The sequence below is a fragment of the Leptopilina boulardi genome, unplaced genomic scaffold (genome assembly GCF_019393585.1).
Source record: "Leptopilina boulardi isolate dan_hultmark-lab unplaced genomic scaffold, ZJU_Lbou_2.1 LbouV2_269, whole genome shotgun sequence".
Lineage (NCBI taxonomy): Eukaryota > Metazoa > Arthropoda > Insecta > Hymenoptera > Figitidae > Leptopilina > Leptopilina boulardi.
Window position 1 is genome coordinate 895,577 of NW_026137828.1, and position 25,243 is coordinate 920,819.

At 28.3% G+C, this 25,243-nt stretch overlaps 1 protein-coding gene across 2 annotated transcripts in view; it reads left to right on the plus strand.

Annotated features, from left to right (window-relative positions):
• The window catches only part of LOC127281480 (igLON family member 5-like), a 144,279-nt gene that overhangs the window by 64,454 nt on the left and 54,582 nt on the right, over positions 1–25,243 (plus strand). The window contains exons 1-2 of one of the 2 annotated variants that reach the window (XM_051305202.1): positions 15,585–15,821; positions 19,588–19,696. In XM_051305202.1, coding sequence (XP_051161159.1) covers positions 19,639–19,696 — 58 coding nt within the window. In that variant the 5' untranslated portion in view covers positions 15,585–15,821; positions 19,588–19,638. Of the gene's footprint in view, positions 1–15,584; positions 15,822–19,587; positions 19,697–25,243 lie in introns of those variants that run through there. The other variant, XM_051305201.1, reaches the window with a different exon arrangement.

A 25,243-nucleotide genomic window follows, 5' to 3' on the forward strand; every position in this document is an offset into this window, starting at 1 on the left:
GAGGCCATTCATTAATTACATAAGGATCCTTAGGGTGAGGGGGGTTTATAAAATCTCTCTCACGTAGAAGCTATTCTTACGTAAGATTTTGCCAAGTATTTTCCATTGGTATTGTTGTACTTTTTTTAATTACATTAATATTGTTAAAAACTTACGTAAGAAGGGGTCTGAAAAATCTTATGTATCCTTACATGGGGGTAAAAGGTATCAAAATTAGCCAAAATCGTCCTTACGTAATTAATGAATGGCCCCTAAAATTATTAATGTTCATCAGATTTAACCTGAAGATAATGACGAACCAAGTCATCGAAACGTCGTTTTTTATTTTGTGGCAATAAACAACATTTAATAACATAAATTTCAAAGAACTCTTAAAAAAATTATTCAGCTAATAAATACCAGCATAAAGGATTTTATATTTGAAAAAAAAAAAATTTTAATTAAAAAAAGCTGCTTAAAATTGTAATTTTCCCATTACTTGAAAATACTCTTTTGCAAACGAAAAATTGTAAATTTCCTTTCTAGAAGGAAGTTAATAGATTGAAATTCTTCGAAAATTGTTAACCTCGACAAGTAAAGGTCTGGTATTAAGGCACTTTAACCTATAAATAATGACACTTAGAAAGGAAAGAAAGAAATGAGAAAGAGTTTGCGTGCAATTTCAGATTTTAATCAGGGGTGAATGGATTTTTTTTTTAATTTTATAAGATCGGATGCGGATCTCGAGCTCCGATGGGTTATTTGCGGTTGGTGCCGATTTTAAAATGCTCTCGGAGTATATGTAGTTGTCGTTGTCGTTGTCGTCGTCGTCGTTGGCCAATAGCGTATAAGTTGGTTGGTGTTGCTGTATACCGAAAAAGAGAGTAAACTCTGATTGGGTTTATGTATGTGAAAAAGAGAGAAACCGAGAACGGATGCGAGGAGAAAATTGCAGGTGCGACCCACTTTTATAAAAACGAGGCTGAACGATCTAACGAATCGCCGTTTTACTCCCAAGCTTCGCAATCGCCACCTCCGTACCACCACCACCACCCACTCAACCCTTTTCCTCATGCTCGTTACAAATTGCCGCGTACTCGTTATTGCAAATTTACATTTGAAACTCAACTCGCTGCTAACGGAAATAGGGGGTGATTCGTTACCGCATATCGAAGAAAAAAGCAGTCTCGAATCGAACCTGAATTAAACGAATGGCAGACTTCCATTAATTATATTGCATACCAAAAGTCCTCTCTCGACAACTCTTCATTTTCTTTTTTTCTTCTCTTTATTTCAATTCACAATTTTCCCAAAACTTATCCTTCAATAATTCTCGATATTTCTGAATTTAATACCAGAGGACAAAATTAATTTTTAAATCATATTAAAATAATGAATATTATTTATATCAATATTTGAAACTATTATCTAATAGATAAAAAAAGAGCTACTCAGAATATTAGAGTTTAGAAAAATAAGTTTTAATAATTAGTTCTAAAAAGTTTTTCAGTTAATCAAAGGTAGGTATTTTTTGCTTTGACACGGAACCACCCATACATATAGTTAATTCAAAAAAACACTGATTCAAAGAAAAATTAAACGTTGAACTTATCCCAGGTTATATTAAACTGCTAAATGTAGGTCAAAAAAAAAAAAAAAATTTTATTCCAAAAAAAGGTTATCCAATTCTTGGAAAATTGAGAGAAAAGCTGTCGCGTTGTAAGTTGAATTGCAGTTGAAGATTCTAACATTCAAAAACTTAAGACGAAAAAAAGTCATTTAATATTCAACATAAGAAGAAAGTGTGAAAAATTCACATGTAACTTACAAATGTACTTGTGAATTTTTCAGCATATATATATATATATATATATGTGAGAAAAAAAATTTTCCTTTGCCAGAAATTTAATCTTCTAAATTAATCTTTTTTTGTGTAATATATCATTGAATTAACAAAAAAAAAAAAAAACAAGAGTAAAATACATTATTTTTAACATTGAATTGTTTTCATTATTCTCACCACATTTTTTTGTTATTGTCCCGTAATGGGGAGTGATTGAACATCAACAGGATATTACCATTTCGCCAGAATTGGTACTGAACCACTTCCCCTATTTACATGGATGTAATAGCGCTACTCCGAAACAATCAATGTAACGTTCATGATGTGAAACGGACTGAGATACTCAGACATCGAAAGACGTCATTCTAACTGGACGGAAGGGTATAAACACCCTACGGCTATTCTAATGTACTATCGTGTCGGTTTTTTAACACTTCGTTAGTAAAAGATCCTGCGATCTCGTTTGTGCTACCATATGCTATTATTTTTTTTTTATATTCTTGCGAAAAAGTCTTCTTAGCTTCTTCTAAAACAGATCTAAAAAATCTTTAAATTCCTCTTCTTCCAAAGTGGTTGGTGTTTTGTAGTGATGATGGCCTAAATGACTGTAGGTTCAATTATAATTCTCCTCCTGACTGGACAAAACATAAATTCAGCCTTAATGTGTTACAGTTCTTCCAACACGAGGGGGAATTAACTTGTGAATTAAGGTGTACACTTGTGTTGAATTATACTAAATTACCTTGAATTACTTTGAGTTATCTGGAATTACTATGAATTATCTTGAAGTATATTAATTAACCTATATTTGAAGTATCATGAATTACCTTGAAATACTTTGAATTATCTCGAATTACTATGAATTATCCTGAATTATCTGTAGTAACGTGAATTAACATGAATTATCTTGAATTAACTTGAAGTACATGAATTTATCTGAAGTATCGTGAATTATCATAAATTATTTTGAAGTATGAAGTAGATGTACACCAAATTTTTTAGAAGTTTCCCCCTTGTTCCAACATTAGGATTACTGTTGGGACTTTTTCTCTAAGTGAATCAATCTAGGTCACGGATCTTCAGTGTAACCTTTTGGTCCAAAATTTCTAATTTTGGTAGCTCTGCAACGATTCTAATCACTTCGTTAGTGAACATCCGTTCGAAATTTCCGCGCATCGAAGGCTTTTTTTCAGGGACTCCAAGACAACAATCTCGCTCATCGTCCTTCCTGGCTACTGTGTATTTTGTCATGGCATTTTTTACAATGAATACCTATCAGGTTTTTCAGTCCATCTTTAATCGTCATATTACCTTTTGTAAAATATTAAAGACGAATATTTCTTTAAGAAAAAATAAATAAAAAATTTATTGGACCAGAGGGGACTGAAGTCAAGGTAAAAAAAAATGTTGTCAATCAGCGTACAAGCTGCAGTCTTTCAGGGTCATCGAATTTTAAAAAAAGCGTTTTGATGCTGATTCTACAATAACTGAGTTCCTCCGCTTTTCCGTTACGGTTTTCAGATATATAGATATAGTTAAATATTAGAAGCGTCACGGAAAAGTGAAACACTCGCGCAGTTTTAGATGAGTATAAAATCAGCATGAAGCTGAGACATGCACTGTAAAAAAAAGGAGTTGAATTTCAACTCCCTAGGGAATGCTATAAAAGTCCCACCTTTTTGGAGTTGAAGTGAAGGCAGTTAATGCTTTACGAGTTAATTTTATTTTTAGGGAGTTGCTTTTAAGGAGTTAATTTAATTATTAACTCCCTTTTTGAGTTGATTTTTAACTCGAAAATTTTAACTCCCAGTAACGTTAGCTCCCTAATTTTTTTACAGTCTGTGGTTTGGCATTCTGTCTAATCGTGATAAAAAATATTTAAAAATGATAAAGAATTCCAAAAATTTTGAAAAAGGGTTTTTTTAGGCAGTTTTTGGGTCGTAGCTAAAAACCAAAATAAAACAGATAATCGGCTTTATGCAGCTGAATGCTCTAATTACGAAGTAAATGGTTTTTTTTTTAATTGGATGAATAGAACTCGAGTTATACTATTCGCCAGTTTTAAAAACATTTGTTTTATTTCGTCGAATTTTTATTTAATATTTTCGGATTATATTTCCAAGATAATTTGGAATAGGAAAATGCAAAAGAAAAACGTTACAGAATAATCGAGGAGCACGTTAAAAAAAGCTGATAAATCCAATTTTACTTTACCTTAAATACCATTTTTATGAATATTTTATTGTACATGGAAATCATTTTTTCAATAAAAATTTTCAAAAACAATTTTATCAAATTTATCTCTAATTAGAAGATAAATAAAACTGCATATTTTTAGAATAAGGAAATAATGGCTTTCATCTCTTTTTTAGCATTAAAAATTTTTACTTAATATTGTGAGATGGTGAATTATAAATAAAAATAAAGAGACATAGTATAATTTAATTTTTAAATCAATATATGAGTGCTGTGGTATTTTAAATGCAGATTTTCTTGAATAAAGATGATACCAAGCAATAACTATTTTATGATGTTGTAAATAAGTGCTAAAGGCAAGGGAACGAGCAAAGGTGTTTTGCTGACCGAGGACGACTTTCAAAGTCCTCTCACATTTTGTTGTCGGTACTTTATTAAAACCCTAGGTCGTATAATTTTGCTAGAACTATCATTCTCTCGTTAACTTTATACATAAATGTATAAAAGAAGGATTCATTCTTCAGAATTCTACTAATAGAGTCTTTAGCTTCTAAATTATAGGTCTATAACTTTTCGCTTTATGTGCATATATATACTCAAAACACTGTATATACGACAAACAATCTAGACGGTTAAAAACACATACATATATAAAATAAAACTTTAAAAAACAAATGTTAAGGAAAAAAACATTGGTCAGAGAAAAAGAAGTAGGTTGAAGAATAAAAGAAGGTAATTTGTCTTTATAGGTTTTTATAAAAAAAAAAGAGTTAGAAAAAAATTATATGATTTGAAATTTTTTTTTTTTTGGTAGCAAAAATTTTTCCATGCAAAGCATTTATCACTGGCACACAGTAAAAAAACATTAGATTGTCCGTCAGAATTTGTCTGACGGTCGTTTCAATGAATTGGTTGTAGTAGTTGGTTGTTACTGCAAACAAGTTATACTGTACCATGCAGTGGGTCACTGTTATTGTTGCGAATAATCCTGACCGATGAGTTCCGAGTTTAATAATTCAGAAAAACGGAAGTAAAAAAATATAAGCCAGTAGAATTCTGTATGAATTTGACGAGACCCGTGTGTAAATTTATTCAAAAAAAAAAAGAAAAAAAATAGTGAACATGAAATTTTGTGTTCTTTTGCGCATCTATCAAATCGAGGAATATTTTTTTTTTAAATTGTATTGCTAAGATGATATCTAAATAAATTTCGAGAAAAGAAAAGTTCTATCAATAATAAAAGATATGCAATTAGTGTAAAAAAATTTTAAGTTATGAAACTACATTAAATTTTAGTTTTTGAAAATTTTTTGAAGTCAATTTCAAATATCAATACGGATATACAAAATTCAAAATGGAGAATTCAATATGGAAGACGAATTTTTTTTTTTATATTGTCCGAATTTGTTTACATTGCAAATAATTTATTAAAAATTTGCTCTATATAATATTAATTAGAATGCAGAAGTTTTTGTAGGTAATGACACACTATTAATTAAACATCTATCGGGAAACGCGACGAATGCTTGTCATTCGACATGAGCGTTAATTCATACGTGATTGACAGACGCATGCCATTGTTAGGAACGTAATCAGTCTGGTTAAAAGCAATTGCGGTCTGATGACACTGATGGTAAAACAAAAATAATGATTTCAAATTTAATTTTCGAAACAATATTACATATTTTTTCACAGTCCATTAATAATTAATTATGCATATATATGGAAAATTAAAATTAAATTATTATCTGTATAATGCTACTGACAGAAAAATAAAAAAAAAAATTATTTCTTTTGTTTCTTAAGTGAAATTAATTTACTAAAATACTTGATATAAATTATAATTTTGTTTCTAGATGAAATAACTATATACATAAAGTGAGCGTTTCGACATTTTGCTGAATTATTCTAACCTAGACTTAAATATTAAAATATCCTTTAGAGGGAAAACATAACTTAATAAACAAACAATGTACATTGTTGATTTTACTGTTGAGCTTCCGACACTAAATTTCCTGAGTATACACAGCAGGAATGTGCAGTAATTCTTGACATTTATACACTCGCAATGGGGAAAGTTTCAGTATCATTCATGCAGCAGGACGAAAATAAACCGAGAAGTGATTAATAGCAGTAGTAGAACCACGGTTTGGTCAGACACAGGAATTTCAGAAGTAACCACACTACACTGAACTTGTCAAGTGCTGATCTCTAGTGGTCTCGTTTACAAGGAAGGATTCGCAAACTTTTAACTGGAATTTTTTAAACCAAAAAAAAAAATAAAATAAAATAAACAAAACATAAGGGAACAAAAAAAAATGCACTAGTGAGAAATAGCTTAAAACTTATAGCTTATTGTCATTGAAAAAATGTCCGCAGTTCAATTTGAATATTTATATACGTTATTTAATTTGAGACATAAGAAAAATTTTAAATCCATTTAACAAGTTTTAAAAAATTCTAATAAAATTTCATTTATTTTTTGTTAATTGTCATTAAAATAAAAAGAGACTGCAATATTTCTTGTCAAAAAGGTTTTTTCACATAAAAAATATGTATAGATATAAAAATTGTTTGAGTGAATTTATTATTTTTTTTTTTTATATTGGCTAGAATTTCGGCCTTTGAAGAAAATCGAGTTAACCGTGAGGCATAAAGAGCACATAACATTGATGAGGTCACATAGTGGTATATATATATATATATAGTTTTTGAATGGTTGGAAGGGGGAATGAATGCCAACCAACAAAATTCAGCAACTAAAATGGCAAAAAGTTTCCTCTCTCTTTTTTTATCCGGGAGTGGTCGCTACTGTTATATATATATATATATATATATATATATATATAGATAAAATGGCGACAAATAATACTACTTCGCGTAAAGAGGGTCGCCATAGGATAACTTGAAATTCATATAATGTTACTCTCCCAGTCATTTTGACATAAAAGCACATTTTAGCAGATTAAGTACATTAGTATAGAACTTATGGCAAAACACAACTGGCACGAGGGGAAATTAAAATAAATTTCGACTTAGTTTATTACAGATGCTCACTGAAGGATTTATACATTTAACATGTACGTGTTAGGTACACATATGTATTGTGTCGGAGAATTAAATATTTCATTTTTTTTTTGTATTTACGCTATAATTTTGCAAGATATAAAATATTTTTATTATGCTTTTATATTAATTTCATTTTAGTGTTGAGAAATTATTGAAAATTACTAATATAAACTATAATTCTAGTAAATTCTTGTCGCTCTAGTAACTTTTCATCAGCTAGTAATTTTTTGACACTTTAGTAAATTGTAACATCAGTAACTTTTTATGACTAAAGTAATTATCACACTCTCTAAATCTGAATCAGTCCTATTTCACTGATTAGCAGTAGAAATCAGATATTCCATAATTATATTTTTGATTTATTGTATTCAACTCATTGTTTTTGGATATATGTGGTATAATTCTAAAATTATAACAAAATTTTCTGCGTGTTCTGACGAATTTCGTCTTCAATATGTAAATTAGTTTCAAAAGAATAGGTAATTAAATTACCATTTCTCAAAGTCTTATTGGCAAAATTTGCATGTAAAGGCAATTTAAACGTTTGAAAGTTATCTAAAAATACATTCTTTGATTTTTGAGTAAAAAAGAAAAAGCTTTCGATTAGATTAAAAAAACATCTATTCCTTTGATATGTAGAGTAAAAAAAAATCTTTTTGAAATGAATTTTTCAAGTGATGTTTTCATCAAAAATTGGAAAAAATAATATACGAAACACAAAATCAACAATAAAATGTTATTCTCATACAGAATGGTAGCTCTAATAAAAATAAATATATATATATACTTATATTCCTATATCGGTAAGCGATACAAGAGAAGCAATATATTTTCTTTCAATATATGCAACGCCCGCGGTAAAGGAAGCCATTTGGCTAATAATTCTTCCTATCTATCTCGCGTGACTAAAAGATCGAAGCGTGTTCTTCTAGCATTAGCCATTTCCTGTAGAAACTAGGGGGCCTTTTGAATTTGGTTCTGACGTTTCCATACAAAATTGACCGACACGTGATGGCACCGTATCATATTGCTATAAAAAAGTATTTGTCTATACTAATGTATAAAATTAGTGATCAAGGACTGACCATTTAGCATTTCAGGTCACGAGCGACAATTTCACTTCATATATTCTGTACAGGTATTTAATATGTGAAATTCATTGTTGTATATTGGAGACGTTTTATATCTCATTGAGAAGTTAATTTAAAAATTATACGTCCTCAATTTAACGTATATATAAATACACATAATAATTCATAATTAATTATTATGACTTATCACCTTTCAATCTAATAAATTTTATAATGTGTATTATACATAAATTTCATGTTATATCTGGACATGTACACATGCTGGTACTTTATGAGTTTGTAAAAATTATAACCAGCAAATGGTGGATAAACTAAATTCATTTAATTTTAAATATTGCACTAAAAAGATATTTTTCATTAAAGGAAATTCCTTTTCTGTTATGTCGGTCATTATAGATGAGGTTCTCTCTCCTCGACTTATCTTATACGTCTTGCAGTTTTTTGATAAATGGACATAGACAAGACATCGATGACACAGCACGACCATTACTCTCCTCTTAATCAGGCAACACATAAAACCTACTTTTATGCGCCCTAATTCCTACAACCTGTTCGCTTTATCTGGGTCAATGACTGCAACCGCAAGTTTCATACCTCGATGGTTGGGTCCTATAATTATCATCTTTCTGCTTCTTGACTTCTCGAATACATCAACGAACGCTTCTTATAATATTTCTACCTGGGTAAGACAATCCAAATCTCTGATATCAAGTGTGACCCTTCAATTCATTGCACTGTAAAAACTGGCCGTTTTAAAAGTGCAAAAAACGTCTTGTTTTAAGAAGTTTTTCGCGTCAAAGACACCAAATGTGTCTTAAAACAAGACGTTTTTTTGCACTTTTAAGACGGCTAGTTTTTGCAGTGTGACTGCTCATTATCAATGCCTCCGACTGTCTTGGTAACCACCTTTGTTTGAAGTCAACGTTAAAATCTTTGCGAAGCTTACCCAAAACTTCAGCATATAAATATCCTGAAGCGACCGGATAAACATTGCCGTTGCGTCCTTCTTTTTTTCCCCATTTGTCACCTCTGAACTACTTGGGATTTTTTGCCTCTTTGACTGTTCGTCTTATCGCTCTAGCCTGTTCAATCATCATCTTCATCTTGCGATTTTAATCAACTGTATGTATAGTAAACTCCATGCGCGGTCATTGTTTGCATTTGCTTCTTGATGTTTAGTCTTCGTCTCCTCGATAATGGCTATAGAGGTTTTTAACTTATCCTTCATTGTTAGATTTACATTCTTTTGAACGTATAAAAACTTTCACATTTTTATGACTATTTCCTTAATTCTAATCTGCATTGCTGCCTCCTCTGTGTTACGTCCCGAGCTAAAGGCGAAGATAGTTTACATTTGTCAAATACTTTAAGAGAGGCAAGTCACTGATTAATCAGATTGGTAAGATCTAACTCTTATTTTTATTGTGAGAACGTATTACTTGTTAGAAATATAGTTAATAATAATATTGTTTGGGCAGAAACTAACCGGAGTATATGACATATTGAACTTCTAAACTACTGTTTATATACTGATATATTAAAAACAATTAACTCATGTGGAGATACAAAACTAATACAAAATTGTAAAATAGCACATCTTCCAACTTTGAAATTATTGCAAAATTAAATTTCTTATAAGACAAGAATGCTGCCAAAGGGATTACTTCTTGATTTATCAAAAATCATCTGCCTGTTTGTTAGTTTTGGTCTATTCTAAATTTACAACCAACTTATTGTAATAAATTAGTTGTAAATTTATGTATTTCTATCCAACATCCGATAAGGAATCAGCAATATAAAATTATTATTAATTAATTATACTATAAATTTCATATTACAATTTCGCCAGAAAATTTTGAGTCGAAGAAACTATGAAAAATAATATCATTTTCTATATTTGGTAATAACAAAGAAATTTTCGTATATAAGTGTAATTTATCACTCGGTGATATTTAATAATAAATTGATATTATCGATCACTCCGAGTCAATTATAAAATAAATAAAATAGTCAAAAGCTATTTGATTTTAACGTTTTAACGATACAACTGTCATATTATTTTTGAAACTTGTTTTTTAAATTAATTTTTTGTCTAAATAGAAAATTTTTATCACCACTAGACTGTGTGGAGGCAGGTGGTTAATGAACATTGTGAAATATTGCTTTTCAATGTAACAGCTCATAATAAACATTTTTTTATCTATATGATTGCTTTTTTAAATGTAATTAATTTGAATGAAAACGTACGCAGTCTGACTGCAAAACCACGATGTCACATACGAAAATTTGATTTACAGGCTGCGACGAAAGCACGTTTGCCATAAAGGATAATTGTATTTTCTAGCAGTGTGATGGTACATGTGTTGTGGTGTGCAATTTATATATACATATGTATATCTACATATATATGAAGCTGCTTTTCTGGTACTCTTTAATGAAAGAGGCGGATGCTCTACAACGCTTCGTTTAAGTTGTAAACTTCAATCCTGAATAAATCTCTTGTTTTTTAATAAGAAACAAAAAAAAAAAAAGATGAATCTAAAAAACGGGTTAACGGAGTAATATGAATTATATAGCAAACTTTTTTTTACCAAGCAGCTGCAATTGTAAAAATTCAACTTGATAACATTTTTGCCATTTGTCCACTCATGAAATAATATAATCATGCTTCCACGGAGATGGTATTTCATGAATTAAAACATTTTCTAACTTCAATTTTGTCAATGTTAAATAGAAATTGTTCTTCTTTTATATTATTATTAATTTAATATTCATTTTAACTTGAAAAAAAGTTTTTTTTAAAAATTCCTTTTTAATTATTAATTTTGTCATTTTAACTAAAAAAAAGTTTTTTTTCATCAATTTGATATAAAAAGATTGGAAAAATCTCTTTGAATTGAAGAATACTTTGAAAATTTCACATTTTAAAGTGAACACATAAAAGAACATTTTACTTGAATTCTTTTTTTTAAATTAAGTAAAATTTATCTGAAAAATATTACCGCTTAAAAAATAACAGTCTTTTTTCCACTATATATATTTCATTTTAATTACTTGCTTTTTTTAATATAAATTTTACGGATTTAAAATTTTTCTTGGGTAAAAACGAGGTCATAGATTTTAAATAAAGAAAGGTTAAATGTGTTTCTTGAATTGAAGAGATGTTCAAGTACTTAGGTAAAAACCGCACAAAACGTGCTCGTGACCCGAAGAGCGCAACCCAGAGGGAAGATTAAGGTAATCCGCCTCGATGACGCTCATTTTAGAGGTTTCATCAGATTAATTGTATTTAACATTTGATAGAATTAGCAAAATAGAACCCCACGGCCTTTTAAAATTCATTTTTTTTTGTAACATAATAATGTGCTTTATTTCAGTTTTACAATATTTTAAATTAAATCTAGGATTAAATTGTAAAAGTTGGAATTAAAAATTTTTTTTTACATTTTTGTTAACTTTTTTCAAAATATCCTCTTTTATGAATTTTATAACAATATATTGTTATATAATTAATTGAATTACGTCTCGTTGTCGAATTTTAGAGTTTTTATATTCTCTGAAGAAAATTTCAAGAAATAACGTGACATAATAAAGGTTGACTCTTGGAAAATTTTTCGTTATAGATTTTTACAAAATTTGGTTAATTTCTATTATATTTATTATAATTATATAATTATTAATTAATTATATTATATTATTATAATTATTAATATAATTATAAGAATTATTATAATTATATAACAATATATTGTTATATAATTTATTGTATTTTAAAAAAAAGTTGACAAAAGGTAAACTGGACATGAATTAATATTAGGTAAAAATATGGAAACTTATAATATTTTGAAATACACTTTTGCTCTTTCAATTATTATAAAATAATGTAAATTTAAAAACTATTGCATTTAATTTGACGCATTTTAAATTTGGCACCATTATCTATACATGGCTACACAGAAAAAACTTGGATTCATTTTTGTTGCAACTCATTTTCTTTTGGGTATCGAAATGGGTATGGGACAAACTTTATGTTATTCAAAATGCTACTGACTGGAATTTCAGATTTCTAAGTTGGCATCATAAGCAGAGTAATTTTGTATTTCAATTAATTTTTCTAATATTTCAACAACACCAGAAAGATTATTTTGACCAGTACGAATATTTAGAAGTTTTTAAATAAAAATTATTTATTATTATTTACGTAGATAATAATTAATTTCATAAGTTTTTAAATTTACCGCTATTATTTAAGTTGGTAGTACCGTTCCTATTGTCAAAACACATGTTTTCATTTTTCTAACCTAAAAATATATTTCCTTTATTATTTTATTACGCGATTACAACCAATTTTTAATCAAATATATTAAGTCTAGCGTGTTATTTACTTCTTTGTAATTATTATATTTCATGTATTTGTGCAAAATTATTCTTTATTTCACAATATTTTTCCATTTTTCTTCTTCTCAAAATGAAACTTACCTGTTTCATTTTGATACTTTTACCTTAGAACTCGAAATGAGACAACCAGTTTCATTTTTGATGCGTATCAAATCGAGTATAAATTTTGTACTCAATTTGAGATCAGGTTTTTTCTGTGTAGCATTCATGCCTGTCAATTCACAAGTTCCGAACCTAAAAGTTTTGTTTGATTAGTTTCATAAATAGTAAAAACAAAACGACTTTAATAAATTTTTCTTAAGTGCAATGTTTAAAATGTGTTTGTTTATTATAAACAATAATTTTAATTCAGTTATGTTGAAAAACAGAGTTCTTGTGCTAAATTATATGAAAAAAAAGGAACGGAATTTCCAAACGAAATTTCCGCAAGAATTTCCGCAAGAATTTCCGGTGGTCAATTCCCGGGAACTTTTTCACCTGGGAGAACATTTAACTATTGTGTAGAAATTCACTTAATTTAAATTAAATCACGCGAACTCTGTCTACAAATCTCTACTAGTTTCTGTCGTCTGCTCGTCTTTTTAACGCACATTTGTTCAACTTGGTGGCGCCACATCTCGGCGGACTTACAAAGTATAGGCGCGTAATTTAAAGGAAAAGAGGCTCATGACGAATCACTTTATCACAATCTGAAACTAACCTATAAAATTAGACAAGTTAAACTTAGTTTATAAAAATGATTATTCAAATGATTTTTTTGGGATCGCTGATAATTTTTTTGATGTTAGTTTTTAAAAATTCAAAATGGCGGATTCAATATGGCATATTTTTTTTAATTGATTAGATTCGCTTAAAATTCATGTTTAATGGAACAGAAGTCAATTTAAGAAAATGCTTATTCGAACTTTTAAAAGTCAATATTGTAATTTATGTAAGTAATTAGAGAACTTTTACAATAAAATATATTTTTTTTTTCAATAAATGATGCGTAAATAATTTTTATTTAATTACGCATGATAATTATAAAGTTTTCAATGCTTTCCTAAACTTTCTTAAAGAATTATTCTAATTTCTATTGTTCTTATACTTAAATAGTTAGTTTAATTGGAAGGATACTCGGCAGTTTAATAATTAAGTGTTTACCTTCCTTGTTCTTCCTTGGAAAGTCGTTGCTTGATCCTCCCATTCTTGCCACGACTTCCCACTGCTTTTGACTGTGTGTGTATATCTAACCTAATTACACAGGCTTGCCAGTGTAAAATTGCATCATTGTATAAGTGTGTACTTTAAAATTCATGGAGCATAAAGGTCCAAAAAAAAAGGATGACGTTGAAATTTTCGCTTCAATGAAAGTACAAATTAAAATTCTCGAGATCATAGAATATAATAATTTTTTTCACCTTTTCAGTTTTTTCCTTTCTTTTTATTCCATAAAAAAGCATTATAATAAATATTGTCAGGTTTTTTTTTATCTGATATTGTATTTTTTATAAAGAAACAAACGATAATAATAATAATTGAAAATGATTGAAGAGATGATTATCTATAATATTTAATAATCGTGAAAATGTAATGTAATAAATTTTTTATGCTTTAATATGAAGAAAATATAGTTTTCGAATGATATACGCAAATATGAGATTATAATCAATTGATTGTATGTAATTTCATTATAGTATATTTATTTATTATTATGACATATTTATATACTTGAGTTGTATTATTGATATTATATAACTCTATTGCTACCAAGTTGAGGATCGTAAAATAGTTGTAAAATAGAATATTCACAGTATATCGATTTTTATAGTAATAGTGCGCAATTCTGCAGCGGTTGTAGAAAATAGAATGCTTCTGGGAGCTTTAAAAATTGCATTCTAAATTTTCAGTCTTTCGGTATATACTCTAGTATAAAGGGAGAAGTCTGAAATTATAGTGCTTGTTCAATAAAGCATTAATCGATACCTGTGAAAACAAGACGTGTTATGGACTTTACAATGTAAATGTCTTCTATTCTATCTCGATATTTCTCTGAGTAAACAATGAAAAGCACTATACATATATATTTGTATGGTTGGTTAGAAAATTAGAGGGATAAATTGTAAAGGAGAAACCAACATATGTTATTAGATAAAAATATTGTCCTACTTTTTTTTAAGATTACGTTTTTGTAACACGTTTAATGTTGTTAATAATTTATTATTTTTTATTATTTATTCTTAGTTTATTTATATAAATTATAATTTTTATTTTATTCATTACATTTAGTCTAACTTTTTGTTTAAAATACAAGGAATTAAGTATTAATAAACAAAATATAAATAAATAATAATATAAAAGAATCTACGAAGTCATGTATATTTTTTTACATTTTCACCTTCGTTACTTTTTTTTATCGTTACAGATATATTTTTTCTACTTTATAAAATTGAAATTTTAGCTGTGTTTTTGTTTTTCCTTTATGTATGTAACATTTATGTCAGGTTGTTTAAATTCGTAAGTGAAATTTATTTCATAGTTCCTAAAAGTTCACTAGATAAAATATCTCATGCTGTTTTTGTTCATAAAAACAATAAAGAAAGTAAAATTAGTTACTCTTCTGTGATACTTTTTGCAATAAATTTCTATCAATTTTTTTTTTTTTTTATTTAGATATTTTATAAATATGTTTTTATTAACATTATTCTAAATCAGTAAATTAATAATATTGTTAATAAAAATATGTTTATAAAGTATCAAAATAAAAAAAAAAAATTGATAAAAATTTATTGTATATAAAATGAATATAAATTTGTCTCAATGTATGAAATTTCAATGACGATAATTTAGAAATCAAAACTTTAGAATTATGACAACCATATGTATTTTACATCTGTTCCGTGAAATGGATTCGAATATCACACTTCACCGTGTGTGTGTTATATATATATATATAACATTGATTACAGTCGCTCATACTGTGACACATATCAGTAGTAAATAGTCGATTACTCTCTCAGTTCGAAGTAGAAGTCTCGATATCGTACTCGTATTCTGTAAAATTTCACCATAGTGTGAGGATATGAAGAGAACGAAAAAAATAATTGTAAAAAACAACGACAGAAAAAGAAAGGGAGAATGTTTTTTTCTCTCGTAATCACAGTTATTTAGTGACACATTTCGACGTCTCAGTTGCTGTTTCATAGTTCATTGCAAAAAAAAGAAAGACAAGAAAATAGTACTAAAATTAAAAAAAATACACACAGGTAAGTGAGGAAGGGGACCCACTTGACGTGAAAAAGACACAAAAGAGAGAAAAAATGGAACCTCAAGTAAAAAAGAAAGAAAAATAGAGGGGAAAAAAAAAGATTTTCGTTACAATCAACACAATGAGCTTTTCTTTCTATTCTTATGCATATATAAAAGTTACACTAGTCATTGTCAGACGCACACATACGGAAGTATCGCAATTAATCATGCTAATTCTGAAATAAAGATAGGAAGGAGGATTGTTAACGCTTGAGATGTGGTTCTAAAGTAAACAGTGAAAAAGTGAGCTTTTTGTGTGTGCGCTTATTCTTGAAGAATATAGACATACTATAAAAACAATGAAAATGTAAGGGGAAAAAATTCTTAAGAACAGTCGCATTTCATTTAGAAAAAAGATTTTTCCTTTTAAATTTCATAAAGACAACAAAGCACTTTGTTGATAGAATATATATTGTAAGTTATTATGTTTGATTTTAAAGAAACGTAAGTTATTTAAAAAAGGTTTATATTTAATGCGATATTTATTTAATTTTGAATATTTTAACTTAATGGAAATTTATCTAAAGCAAAAAATGAAGATTCTTCACATTTTATTATTACCTATTTCAATTCTTCTAATTATCATCTTTAACATTTTATAATTTTATTTTCACTAATTCTCAGGAGTCCACTCGAGAACTAATCTTTAAATTAAGCTTCTTCCTCCTTCAAGAACCATCTCGACATCTTTTCTTATATTGATGATGTAAGATTTTAACTTAAATACTTGATTAATTTCTTGTTTTTCTTTGATTAATTAATTGTTGAGTCTTGTAGCATAAGACAATTCGACAGAATCTTCAAAGTGTCCTTGCCTCATGGCACGTTCATCTTACCTGTAGGCTGTCGAACGCGGTAATTGAGCGTAAATTATGACGTCACGCCAGTCGTGTTACTAATTGGCCAAGTCAAAATGCTTTGCACATGGTGAGCAGTACTTCTATGTTCCAGTTGATCTGTGGTGTTTACAGTTTGATCGCGTCGTCTAGACATTATTTATCGTTGATTTGGTTCTAAGGCTTTACAGCGGCAGTTTTTCCATTCCTGCTCCATTTCGGAGCTTTGGTATAGTGAAGAGGCTTGCCAAATCACCGGCGTTTCTCTATGTCGCGTAGTGGTTTCACTGAAAAGTAGATATTGCTTTAACATCGGGAATATAGTCCTACATGGACCTAAAAATCCCAATTGGTTCAGTCGACTTAAACGCAACTTTGCGCTTTATTTAACCTTAAACCAAAATTAGACTACTTATAATACAAAATATACGATAGAATTTTCAAATGTCATTTATAGATCACTATTTTGATTTTTTCGAAAAATCATTGCTGCTTTAATAGTTTTTCTTTAATTTTCGGTCATATGGAGAATTTATTTTATTTATATTATAGCGTTTCTGATTGTTCAAACTACTTAATATTAAACAATGAATTTAAAAATTTAATTATTAAGAGAATGTTTGGAATTTATTATGAAATGAAAAAAACATGAATTTATCTTTTGCAGAAAAGACTGAAATAACGCAAGCACGTCAAATGTATAATGAATACGTTTCTATTGGAATGCGAAACCACCAGTTACATGCAAATCCCATTTCCGAAAACTTGTAATTTCGTTTGCTCGACCAGCTTACCTCGACGGAACACGCGAATGCTTCCGAATATCCTGTTAAATATTTTATGATTATATACTGACTTGTTAATGATTTATTTATAAATTGCTTGTTCACATGAATGTGTTTATAAAACTTATTAAAGTTTCATTTATATAATAAACAGATATACATTATAAGCTCAATAAACTTTTACATTTATTATACTAATGAAATTCACGTAATCATATGGGACTTTAAAATTACATTTTATCATTTAACGTACATATATTTATAATCCATTGAAACGTATAACGTAAATATATAAACAATTTTAATTACAAGTAATGAATAACTAGCAATTTACGTCCTTAGGTCGCAAAGCATGTTTGGACCGCAATAAAAAAAGACATACTCTAGTATTTCATAAAACTATGGAAAAGGAAATAAAAGGTTCTCAAACACTTCAAAAACATGGTTCTTAACTAAATAAACTACTGCTATCCACTACTTTTTAGAATAGAAAAATTAATTTCTAATGATTCTCCAATTGTATTCTATTTCCATTTTTTTAAAAAGAAAATAAAGATACAAGCCTTCAGCTGCAAACATCCTCAAAAAAAAAGATGTACTATCTGTGAGTGTATCTATATGACCTTTTAGAGAGTTTTTTTTTCTATACGAAGTGAAAGCGGTATAAGGTTGATTGAGTGGAAAAAGCCTATGTAACTATTTCCAGCTACCTACTCATTAGAAATTCACTCTGCGTAAGCAAGAAATAGACGGGATGATGAGGGATATGGTAGGTGTGTGTACAAGTACATACACACACTGTCGAGGTGAAATAAGACTTGGGGTGAAAGCATGAAAAAGATATGAAGAAATAGAAGGAAATGCTAACCGAGGGTTCGTGCTACACAATAGATTTTCTGAAACGATTAACATTTTACAGAATTATTGATTTATTTGCAAATCATAATTAGAAGGGGAAACACGTTTCAAGATAAAGATCAAAAATTTTAATATTTCAGTATATAAAATTAGCTCCTCATGAATGTAGGACGTCTCATTAAAAACACTTTTCCAAATAAAAATTTACATATATTTATTTTTTATTTACTTAAAAAAAATCCCCTAAAACTAATATTATCTTTTGATCGTTATATATATATATAAATTTCCAGTAAATTACTAAAACGATGTTCCACTTATAATAGGAAATACATATCTACCATGAAAATTATTAACATAAGAATTGTTTTCCATCGAGTTTTTATTTATGCTTCCCCTTACGTCTTTAGAAATTGAAAATATACCTTTTCCTAAGTGCATATGCATGTCAGCCAAAAAGAGAGTTAAGAGCTTCCTCTCCCTCAGGCGAAGGATAGAATAAAGTATGCGATCGTGCCTTAAGGTCGAGGCTATCAGCTAAAAGGTGTATAGACCAACTAAACTCATGTATCGATCTTGACTTTTTCTTTTTTCTTCTCTCAAATAAGTTCTTCCCTATAGTCATCCCTTCAATATCAAAAGATATAAGCATTTAATATAAAAAAGTTTTCATTCTTGTCATGTGAAGATACGTGTCATCCCATCTGCTTTACATCCTTTTAAAAAAACATTTTCAGATTTAACAAAAAAACTAGGACGATATTTTTCTCACAATTACTATTACCTATCGTTTTTTTTTTTTTTTTTTTTTTTTTTTTTTTTTTTTTTTTTTTTTTTTTTTTTTTTTTTGGTTTTCCTTAGTTTGTTTTTTCCTGAAAATAAAAGACATTAACGAAAAACCTTGTAAAGAATTTCGTAACATGTTTAAAGTTCGTCAACTTTTTCTTCAAAAAAAAAAAAAAAGTTCCTCTGCTTGGCCAAAAAGGTTTTCTCTGTTAACTTTCTTTTCCATTTAATTTTTCAACTTTATTAAATAATGGTTAAAAGAGATATACGAGAGGAAATTCAATCAAGTATGCGAAAAAGATCACACCTTCAAAAGAAAAAACGATGCTTCTTGGTAAATTGATTCTTCACCAGCATCTGTTGGAGGATTTAAATCTCTTTTCCCCCTTTAAAGAAGATATTTCTTTTGCGTTTTCTTTTGAAGCTAATTAATTTTAACAATTTATTTTCTTTTTCAGGCAATACAATACAAGATGAGGATCTAAACAAAGGGACAATACACCGTCATAATGAAAACACTCCTGATTCTGGTGACTCTCGTCTTAGAGATTCAACTTTACATCACGGGTGAGATAAAAATTTCTCTTTTGTCATTTCATTTTAATTCAAAATTTTTTTTCTACTTTCATCAGGAATTTGTCATCAATTTAAAGTAGAACTTATCTAAAATCAATTTATATTTATGTATTTCATGAGAAAACTTTATAGAATTTGCAAAACTATTTTAACAATCAGTAAATCATATCACAAAGAAAATAAAGAATATTCCTAGAGAAAATTTTCAATAAATCTGTATATATGCGGAACATTCAAAGTTTGGAATAAAGCCTTGGGAGCATTAACCGTTTGGAATCGATTCTCATATATGAAATAAATTATACGTTTGGTCATTTAAATAACTGGAATGGGTCCAGTAAATACACAGCCAACTCTCTATTCTTTTTGTTTGTGAAGATTTATTTTATGAATACAGTCTTCGTCTGGAAACATACACATACACATAGATAAAAAAAAGAGAACATGAAGAAAGAAAGTCTTCCGGTTGTCGAGCGGTTTGCCAAGCTCATCGTAGCAAACTTCCCTGCTTACATTCCAACTGAGTCATTTTCTCGTCGGCCCAAAAAACACTTAATACACTTTGCTCAGTGGATGTCTGACAAGTAATTTCCGGTTATCGTGTTGCCCAAAACCACCAAAACTTTAGTCTCGTTAACTCAGTTGAAACTTTTGCTGTGTCTACAAATGGGCTACTGTTTAATTTAATTTTCCTTGTTCTAACTGCTTCAATGTTATCGCTGTCAAGACGAGTAATTTTTTTGTTCCTTTTGTTTTTACACATTTGTCACTACCTTTTAGGAAATACTAAAAGATATAAGAAACTCAGTAAATTTTATTGTTTACTTAATTCTATTGTACTATTTCAATCTCCTATTTTAAAAAACGAGACGTGTAATTGCCTAATTTCAAGTGTAGACACCTATCTTTATTTATTTTTTTTTGCGCAAGGGCAAACGTGGAAATCTGCTACACCAAGGAGGGAATTGCAACTCCAAGGATCAGACCGTTCTGGAGGCGCACTCTACACCTATCCTTATTGGTAGAATTCAAAATTATGAATTGTGATTGCTCAAAACTGACGTCATACTTTCATCAGATACTTGCAGCTAATTTCAAGTGTAGACACCTTTCTTTATTGGTTATTTTGCACATTCTTCTCAATTTTTATTTGGTTAATTTTTCTAATTTCAAAATAAAATTTAATATTTTTTAAGGTGCATAAATAGAATAAATATAACAGAGGGGATGAGCCTGTGCATTTGGTGACGGTAGGCACATGATAGCACTACTGAAAAAGTTGTGTATTTTTGTGTCAGTTTTTTATTCATTGTGAGTGATTACAGTGTTTTCAGTATTCAGGATAATGTTTTGTGGTAAGAAAAATTGAAGAATTAACTTTGTAATTAATTGTTAGTGATTATAGTGTTTACATTATTCATGATATTTTTTTTGTGAGAAAAAATTGAGTGTTAGTTTTTAATTAATTGTTATAGTGATTTCGGTATACATGATAATTTTTTTTTGGTGAGAAAAAATTGAGTGATAATTTGTAACTAATTATCAGTGATTACAGTGATTTCATTATTAAATTTTTTTTTGTATTTTTACTGTGATTTCAGTTTTTGTGTTAAAGAAGTTATGAACTGGGTAAGAAAAATGTATTGTATATTGTATTCTTTTTCTTTGTTATTGTGATATTTAATTGAAATTATCTTTTTACTATAATTTGATAAGAAAATTTTTGAGATGATTAACTTGATCAACGTAAAGATGTATTTAATCATGGTCATACAGAAAAAAAGATGGGTAAAAAATTGTAAAGATAGAGGATAAAAGTCGTTAGGATACAGGGTAAAGGATAAATTTGTGATGGATAAAAATGTTTCTAAAATATTACTAGAAAAATGGATGTCATATTTGAGTAAACTGTCTAATTTTAATAAAAATATTAGTAATTTTACACTTAACTTATTAAATCCACAAATTTTTAATAAATAAGTAATTGCATGTAGAAATATTTTGCCTATAATTATTGTCTATTAATAAAAATATCTTTGACTAATACAACTGACAGCTGACGACAGTGCGTAAATAATCAGAACTGGGAAATTATAACTCAACGTCTGTATTGTTGCACAAAAGCAGAGTTGGGTAGTAACTGAATAACAACAAACAAACGACACAATGTTATTCTTACGGGGAAGAAAATTTGTTTCCACTTTCATCAATTTTATTCATACTTTAAACACGGAAAACGCTTGTTGACATATAATAAAATTAAAATGTGTGTTGATAATTAATTTTGTTATATATTTGATTCAATTGCATTGATAGATTCTCTGAATTCGTGATAAAATATAAATTTTGAGGTTAGGGGTGTTTGTTTACTAACTTGAAATCTTTTACTGCTGCGGTAATTCCCACTTATAATATATATTTTATATCTTTTTTAATAACATGCATACTGGATATTGTTTAATAATGTTAAAATGTAAAATGTGATTAGTAAACAAACTTTTCTAACCTCAACATTTATATTTTATCACGAATTCAGAGAATCTATCAATGCAAATGAATCAAATATATAACAAAATTAATTATCAACACACATTTTAATTTTATTATATGTCAACAAACGTTTTCCGTGTTTACAGTATGAATAAAATTGATGAAAGTGGAAACAAATTTTCTTCCCCGTAAGAAGAACATTGTGTCGTCTGTTTGTTGTCCCTCCAGACCTCTGACGTCATATCTTGAACTTGAAATATCTCGATGAACTGACACAGCCTAATATGCACAAAAAATTCAGTTACTACCCAACTCTGCTTTCGTGCAACAATACAGACGTTGAGTTCTAATTTCCCAGTTCTGATTATTTACGTACTGTCGTCAGCTGTCAGTTGTATTAGTCAAAGATATTTTTATTAATAGACAATAATTATAGGCAAAATATTTCCACATGCAATTACTTATTTATATAAAATTTGTGAATTTAATAAGTTAAGTGTAAAGTTAATAATATTTTTATTAAAATTAGACAGTTTACTCAAATATGACATCCATTTTTCTAGTAATATTTTAGTAACATTTTTATCCATCACAAACTTATCCTTTACCCTGTATCCTAACGACTTTTATCCTCTATCTTTACAATTTTTTACTCACCTTTTTTTCTGTGGCAATTATATGTTGCATTGTCACAAATTCGGTCCTGGGATTCTCTCAAATTTTTCTTGGAAGTCAACGAACATAAAATATTGTTAAAAATTATGTATATATTATACATAGTTATACATTTAAAATTAATAAATAAATTTTATGATTCGTTCAAACCTTTATGTTATTAAATTACAAAAAAATAACATGCGCGCACAAGCTTGTGGTCTGTCTCGTATTTCAAAATTAAAGATAGTTTCCAAAATACTAATAATAAATTGAAAACATCTGCGAACTATCAGAAGCCTACTAGTTCTACTAGCAGACAAAAGTAAAGGGAGATATGACTTCTTAGTATTACTTATATTATTATAAAATTTTTATTAAAAAATTTTTTTTTACTTCTGTAACCAATTATTTTTCAAAATATTTTATCAGCCATAGCTCACTATCATACAGATAGGTTAGTTTCTCCCTCCCACACACATACGACAATATGACTATAAACGACGAAATATACATATATCACATTGTAGGCTGCTTGTTAGAATTGTTTAATTTTATTTTTATAAACATTTATAGTTTCTTCACTTTACACAGACTGATTTAATTTCTTATTTCGTCGTTATTTTCTTTTTTGTGAAATCCTTTTTAGGTAGTAGGGATCCCCTCAAGATGTCTCCACTTTAGTGTAGTAATTATAACAACCCTTTATAATAATTAAAAGAAGAAACCTTTTGTTTTTGAAGGTGAATTAGAAGACAAACAGTAACAGTGGTTGATTTAAACAAATATTGCCAATCATTTATATAAACACAGATGTCTAAAAAATAATAAACATAGAAGAGGTCGACCTAATTAGGTCAAAATGAAAATATTTCCTTTGCAGTGTAAAAAATTCTTTAAACGCAGAAATAATGAAAATAAACTATGTTGGAAATAAATTCATGAGAGACTCTTAATAAAATATATATATTTATTTTAGTTAACTCTTCATGCTTTTTAATACATTTGAAAGGTTTTTGAGATATTTTATTTTTCACTCTATACATACCATGTTTACTCAAAACCTTACTGTTTTGATAACTTTTTCGAACAAATTGCTTCATTTTGTAAAATGTTCTAGGAACGGTGTAGCTTACTATGTTATTTGGAGCGGTATTTAAAGCTCAGATTCACATAGGCTTTAGGCCGCATTTTGCGGTGTTCGTTAAGTGCATAAGCAGCACTTGAGGTGCATTCTCAACAGCTGTAGCTCTCGTCAAAGTCTGAGTAGGTAATCAGCAGTCACTTAGAAAATCGTCTGCTAAATGCTCTAGACTAGAAAATTGTTCTCGAAATATTTTTTATACTCCTGCAATAGTCAAATCATTTAATATAAGAAAACAGTAAGAAAAGTCAGTAAAAATAAATGACAAGAGGAAACGAAAAAATATTTTGATTTTACACACGAAAAATTAAAAAGCTATAATGTGTCTTATGATCAGAGAGAAATGTTCTTTTTTTTCAGAAATAAGAACTAAGGTTAATCATCTACAATAACAGTATTTAAAATAACTTTTTCTTTAGATCACTTGTTGAACAAGTAGGGGGTCCTTTATGTTTATTTCATAAACATTATGCTTCCTCATTGTGTGAAGCAAAAAATTCGCTTCCTCGTGAAGGAATCAATGAATTTGTCCAATTCAATTGATTGATTTAAAAACTTTCGAATTAAAAATGTTTTAAATTAATTAAATTTTTTGAAAAATAAAGAAAATTTTAATTAATTTTGAGTGTAACATAAACTTTATATATACGAATCGATTCGTTTTAATGCAAGGAATACAATTATTTTATTCATCAACTTGAATTAAAAAAAAACACAAAATTTTTTAGCTAAAATATGAATTTTCGATTTTTCAATTTTTATTAATTCTCAAATTTTAAATCAAATCTATACTTTATATATACCAACCAATTCGTTTCAATGCAGGGAATAAAATTATTTCATATATAAACATGAATTTAAATAAACACATCATTTTTTAGCTAAAATGAGAATTTTTGATTTTTTAACTTTCTTTAATTCTTTAAATTTCAATCAAATCTATACTTTATATATATCAATCGATTCATCTTGACATAAAGAAGACGATTATATTATATATTACCTTAAATTTTTCGATTTAAAAATTTTTTCAATTAAAAAAAATTTTTTGGAAAAAAGACGATAAAATTTTTTTTTTTGGGTATTTTTAAAAATCCTCTCGTCATTTTTGAGAGATTAATGTGTTAAATAAGCCTACCAAATTTTATCCAAATCCATTAAAACCTGTTAAAGATATCGTGTTCACAAAAACGATCCACACACACATACACACACACACACACACACACATACACACACACATACATACA